At 39.9% G+C, this 6,610-nt stretch overlaps 1 protein-coding gene across 1 annotated transcript; it reads left to right on the forward strand.

Annotated features, from left to right (window-relative positions):
- The first annotated feature begins 2,980 nt into the window (after window positions 1-2,980).
- On the forward strand, window positions 2,981-4,307 carry LOC120292209. The gene is made up of 2 exons (XM_039310401.1): window positions 2,981-3,673; window positions 4,152-4,307. The coding sequence occupies exons 1-2, from the start codon at window positions 3,128-3,130 to the stop codon at window positions 4,209-4,211; spliced, it is 606 nt and encodes a 201-aa protein (XP_039166335.1). The 5' UTR covers window positions 2,981-3,127; the 3' UTR covers window positions 4,212-4,307.
- The last annotated feature ends 2,303 nt before the right edge of the window (window positions 4,308-6,610 follow it).

A 6,610-nucleotide genomic window follows, 5' to 3' on the forward strand; every position in this document is an offset into this window, starting at 1 on the left:
TAAGATGGTTTGGTGAACCAAGTCTCCGAACTCATACATTTCAGTTTGTAGAGTAAAGTAAATCTTCTTACTTGGCTGGGTAGGATAATTACGGTGAATCAAGTCTCGAACTACATACATTTCTGGTTCGTAAGAGTAAAGTAAATCTTCTTACTTGGGTTTCCAATCAATTCACCAAAAATAGATTAGTGGCGACTCTTGATTGAAAATCATTTGCATGTTAAGAATTCAAACCTAAGTCGCGAATTGGTATAGGGGTTTGGGGGAGCCGAGCTAAGCTTAAAACTTAGTAATCCATTAACGGTGGTGAACCCGAAAAAATTGGGTCGCGACAGGTGCTTACTTTAGTGTAAATTTTTTTCGTTAGATCACTTAAGTGCTACTTTTTAAAAAACAAAACAATTATTTAATCACCAACTTTAATTTGGTTTGTTAGAAATTTGACGTGGTAATATTTTAACAATTTCCTTAATTGACGTGGCTCACTAGTGTGCCAAATCAGTAATAATAGCCCTAAACACGTCGTCTAAATCTTTGCCCCAAATATGACCCTAATTTTGATTGGTCTAAATTAGGATTTTTGTCCACGTTTGGCATCAATTTCTTTTTCTTTTTTTTTCAATTTGCAGACAATCAAAGAAGAAGAAAAGGTGGAAGATGATGAGGGGATGATGAAGATAAGGAAGGTGACGAAGGTAGTCGCCTCAGTCGAACCAAGATGTAGGCTTAACGACCTCTTGGATTGGGGCTCATTCCCAAATTCACCGTATCGATTCTTGACTCCACCGCCGTGAAGAGCTCCATCTCCAAATTAGGAGGAACAAGCTGCTAGTCCATCTCCAGATCTGCAAACATGGCAAAGGTAGCTCGACCAGAGTTTCCTTGAAAACTTAAATTCCCCTCCGACAGTGCAACTAATGGCAATGGAATTTGATAGACATAAGGAGAACAGTGAAAAACGAAATGAAATAAAGAGCAGAAGACAAAACATGAATGAATCGGAATCATAATTAGAATTTACGGTGCACTGAGAAAAGCTCTCCACTGTCGTTGTTGAATGATAAAGTAATGGGGATTAAATGATTATATGACGTCGTTAAAGAGAATCCAACTACCTCAGAGTTCACATTGGACATTTTTTTTTTTAAAAAAAGCGATGCATAATTCATTCAATATTAAAGTCGATAAGTACTTTTGGTCGAATTCGTCACTTAAGGCATTAAGTGATTAATTTTTTTCGATTTGGTATTTAAGTGATCTGATAAAAAGATATAGCACAAATATGTTATGACACTACTGATATAAATTTTTAATTTAGGATAAAGCGGACAATTTTTGGGTGTTTCTCCTGGAAGTCTTTTTTTTTGAGTACAGAGAATTTATGACTCTTTCCTACGAGCCAAAAGACAGGTGTCTTAGACCAGCCAAAGCCGTGGCTTTCGCCAGTGTGCGGACGCACAGAGAGGAGGAACCGGTAGCAAAAAGGCAAAAAAAGTGAATCAAAGGAATAATGGGAGGAGGTGGCAGGTCAACCTCGGCCCCTCTCTTGTCCTACTCTCCGTCTGTCTGGAGAAATTTCCAGGCAGTGTAGAACGAGCGAATCAGAAGATTCAGAACTAGACAACCAAGCAATGCGTCGAAACGTACGTGCCACATGCTTCCTCAAGTTCCCATCTGTCGTCCGGGGCTTTTTCCACGGCTGGAGATCGTCGTGAGGGAAGGGAAGGGAAGGAAAATGCAATTTTTGTCCCGTGTAACACGTTGGCGAATGTTCAATTTCCGCGAGCGAGCCGTCGTTTGGAACCACCCACGAAATATCAGAACATGTGGCAATGTACATAAAAGCTTAAGCTGTCAAATGACGATGAATTCTTTAGTTTTTTCTTGGCTCCGATGACGTGATGAAGGACGCCCTCATATGAGACTTGCGAAGAATCTTCACGAGCATATGAAGGCTAGTCAAGGACGTAACATATTATTCTGAACATTCCATAATAGATTTTTATTACCTACAAGGAGATCTAAATCAATGTAAATCACGACATTCAATAAAGCATAAAAGTGAAATTCTCAGTACCCTAAAATTTCCAATCCCATCATCTTTTTTTGGATTAATACTATGAAAAATCCAAAACTGATACACATATAATAAAAAAATTCAAACTAATTTTTTTACCATCAAAAACTCCAAATTCGTATACTTGTAATAAATTTATCATTCTTTAATTTTTACTAAAATTTACCATTAAATCGCTTAATCGATGACACTTGATACTTTGTCGTGTATTGATTTGGGTTTTTACTATCAATTTATCACGGATATTAATCTTAATCTAACGGAAATTAATATATAGTAAGCCAGACAAATATACTAATTTAATGTTTCCGGTGATCGAAAAATTAAGTTTAAGTTAAATCTGTCACATGTGGACCAATTAGAAATTTTTGATACTAAAAGAAATTATATCAATTTGGAAAAAATATTAATACTTTCTTTTTTTCAACCTTTGTCTTTTGTTATTCTTGTTTCTTAGCGGGCTTTCCCAACCCCACTCTGATATTTTCCAATGCAGTCATGCCCAAGGCAAATCCCTTTCCACACACCTCCACCACATAATTTTCTTTTTCTCTCATCATCACATGAAGTGGTCATGAAAAAGGTAATGAACTCTCCCTTTTTATAAAAGGGGTAGCTCTAAACCAGCTTGTCTTCTCCATCAAATTGATTTAACAATCTCCTTCCTTTGCCTTCCTCTTTTAGAAAATTGTTGGACACCCTCATTTGCTCCCCTAATTTCTTGGAGAAGGGAAGAATGCTGCTGAGGAGCTCTTCCACTCCTGTTCTTGGGTCTCTCCTCCCATCTTTCTCAGACAGCCTGAGCCACCACGGCCATGAGGCCGCCGCCCCGCCGCCCTCGCCGCCTTGCACAAGAGCCCCTTCCACCATAAACCACCACAGCTTCTCTTTCCACCCAAAGGGTCCCTCAACTTAACCACCATCTCATGCAACTCCTCCCCCATCTCTACACACGACTTGGGCGACACTCCCAACCACCACAGAGGCGGCACTGGCAGCAGCTTCCGGCGAGCCCAATCCGATGGCAACTTGGAAGGCTTGGCCTACAATATGTCTCCCTTGAACAGCAATGAAGATCAGCTCCACACCACGAGCCATGTTAAGAAGTCCTCAGCTCGGCCTCGAAGCGTGATGTTGGAGACAATACCGTCTTTCTCATATTATATGTACGGGCACGGCCACGAGGATGAGGACGAAGAGAACAGCAATTTCGACATCGAGGAGGGAGAGGAGTATGAAGAATTTGAAGAGGCATCGGTGGTGGAGAGCAGTGTGAAGTTTAGGGGGAGTAAAAGCATGAGTTTGATTGCGGAGGAGGAAGTGAGCAGTGTTGGTGGTGTGAATATGATTGAGAGGTTCGACTTCGAAGAGAACAAGGAGAGGGTCAGGCAAGAAATGTATCTCGCAATAGGGATCGGTGGCGGAGGCGACAGGGGCTGTGACGGCACCAGCAGAGGCGGCTGGGATTCTAATTCGTCTGATGACGGAGGCGATGGTGGAGATAATCAGGGGGTTGAAGAGTATTACAAGAAAATGGTGGAGGAGAGTCCTAACAACTCTTTGTTCCTCAGAAACTATGCTCAATTTCTCTATCAGGTAATTGCAGTCACTCCCTGTTTTCTCTGTTTCCAGATGATTTCAATTTGTGAAATGTTGATATTTTACATGGCATAACAGTTCTCATCACTCAGCACTCCTTTTCTTGGAAATTTTTATGAATCAATTGCAGAAACTAATATCATCTGATATCGGATTCGCATGAACCTCTTCGATATTTGTTATTTTGGGTCTTTTTTAAGGTTCAGCTATATGAGTTTCTTGAATATCTGGCTAACTGGTGCACTTATCACATCAGTGAAATCCGCCGAAGAAAGAGATTTAATCAGAAATAAGACGCAAATTATTGAGTCACAATTCGTACTCTATCGCACCTCGCACAGTGATGGCAAATTCGGACGAGTACTCAGCTCTAAATCGACAATCATTCGGGAATTCCATTGGAAGAACATCTCCTGCTACTTTGCTACAACTTCCTGACTTGCCTAACATATTTTGCCTATGTCTTGTATACCAGAAACGGGGAGACCTGGAGAGCAGAGGAATTCTATGCTCGTGCCATTTTGGCGGATCCTAGAGACGGCGAGATCCTGTCGCAATACGCAAAGCTGGTATGGGAGCTCCATCGTGACCAACCGAGAGCGTCGACCTACTTCGAGCGAGCCGTTCAAGCTTCCCCCTGAAGACAGGTTTGTGTCTGCTCAATTTGCCGACTAATCCATCACGCCGCGCTTTAACTTTGGCTACCTGAGTAGATACCGACTCATAAGTCATAATCCTTTCGCGAATGCAGCCATGTTCAACAGCATATGCTAGTTTCCTATGGGAAACAGACGAGGACAGCAGGGCGAAGATGAAGATGAAGAGGAGGCGCCGCTCGCTGCTTATTCAAGTCGCCGCAGTTCTGGGGCAGGCGATGGCTTCTGGCGCCTTCAACTGCAGACGTTTCTCTCACAACAAACAGAGTTGACACGGCACGAAGAAGTAGGGCATGGCCATTCATGCCTCAGAAACTACTATGTTTTCCTTTTTGGTAGGCTATATACATAAGGATCTCAGCTACAATTTAGAAAAATGTACAATACTGCGTTTTTCACATAACAGTGCATAAGATCTCCCTTTGTTGCTACCATAACATATAGGCTCTATCGAAATGTAATTTTGTTAAATTCGTATCGTGTTCGATTTGTGTTAAGATATTGCCTCATGAATTGCCACCCCGTTATGGCGCTTAAAATATTTTGATAAATATGCTGTAATGATTAAAAAACATAAATGAGGAAAGAAAGGTTTCTTTCGAGTTTGAGGAATACATCTAAATTTAAAGTTCGTAGAGTGAGAAAGATTTCGTCATATTGTCATCATACATCATACAATATCAGGAAATTTTATAAGAACCTTTTATTTAGAATTTGAGATTTAAGTGTACATTTAAAATTGTCCAAAAAGTCATAAACTTATTGCATGACAAATAATTTAATCTTAAATCTTTCGATTATGTCAATTACTATCAATTTGTCAATTTAATATTAACAATTTAATTTATGTCAATTTAATCTTAAACTAAAATTTTTGAAAATTTGTCAATTTAGTTATAATTTTTGATAACTTATCAATTTAGTCATTAGCCAATTTTGATTGAAAATTGTTAATATTAATGTCAACGACTTGCCACATGCCAATGGAGAAGAAAAGGGAAAAAAAATAAATGAAAAAAGTTAAAAAGTGCAAATAATATCCATGTTAGTGCTAGTTAACATGCTATGTGGGATAATTGGCGATTTGCCTGCATTTATTTAAGTGATTTTCGTTTAAAATTAGCTGAAAGGCTAATTGACAAGTTGTTAAAAGTTTAGAATTAATATATCAAATAATTAAATGTATAATTAAAATATTAAGATTAAATTGATATGTTGTCAAAAAGTTTAAAATTAGATTAGTATGATTAAAAAGTATACAAAATGAATTAATCGCTGTACAACAGCTTTAATTATCCGAGCTTGCTTTCCAGTATCATCTGAGTCTCACGGAATTTGTCTGAAACCACTCAAAAACCCCGTGAAAATGTTTTATTTATCGGCGACGCCATTAATGTCATTTGTCTGAAGCCACTCATCATCTGGGAGCAGGAAAAGGGAGATCTTTCGATTCCAGGCCGCGGTTGGTTTGCCACAGAAAAGGAAAAGCTCCAAATGGGAAGGCCAAAAATTCGATCTTTCTGGCTCTTATAGCTAGTGCAAGAAGAGAGAGAGAGAGAGAGAGAGAGTTGGCGAAATCCCGATTCTGCAGATTTTCTGGGTAGATGGGGTGGAAGCACCCGGACGTGAGCTTGGAAGAGATGGTGAAACTGGTGAAGGGGTTCGCGGATATCCTCATCCTCGCATCTGGGTACCAGTCTTCTGGCCTTTTGGCCCATTGGGACCAGCAGAACGTCACCAAAGCCCTTCAGTGGGGCCTCTTCTTCGAACAAGTCCGTATTTTTTTCCTTCTTTTCTTGACGCCCTCGTGTTGGTTTCTTAATCTCTGATGACGAATTGTAGTGATCTTGTTTCTGGGTGAAGGAAGCAGTGAGTGAATGGTTTGTGCCGGTTTATGCTTGTGGTTGTTGGTGTTCCTTTTAGTTTGTAAATCTGCTGTCACTCCGTCTTTCTTTAAATTTTGGGTTTATTGTAGCATCAACAAAGCGATAGATGACTCTTTTAACCCTCCAACCTTCAATTTGTTTGCTTGAGTTCATGATAGCCACCCTAGTATGAAAATAATCAGAATTGTGGATTAGCCTGTCTTGTTACCTCATTGTCTGAAATAGGCCTTAGTTTCTTTTATTTCTAGCGACTGTACCGCGGTCGGTGATGTCGTTGAATCACTTTCAGGTGTTCAAGTCTTTCAGCTGTTCGGAGGACTATGATGAGTCCCTGCAAGAACTTGATAAAGCTCTCTGTGATAGTGGCGGACACTTCTTTCCTCAGGTCATAG

Source organism: Eucalyptus grandis, chromosome 1 (assembly GCF_016545825.1).
Source record: "Eucalyptus grandis isolate ANBG69807.140 chromosome 1, ASM1654582v1, whole genome shotgun sequence".
Lineage (NCBI taxonomy): Eukaryota > Viridiplantae > Streptophyta > Magnoliopsida > Myrtales > Myrtaceae > Eucalyptus > Eucalyptus grandis.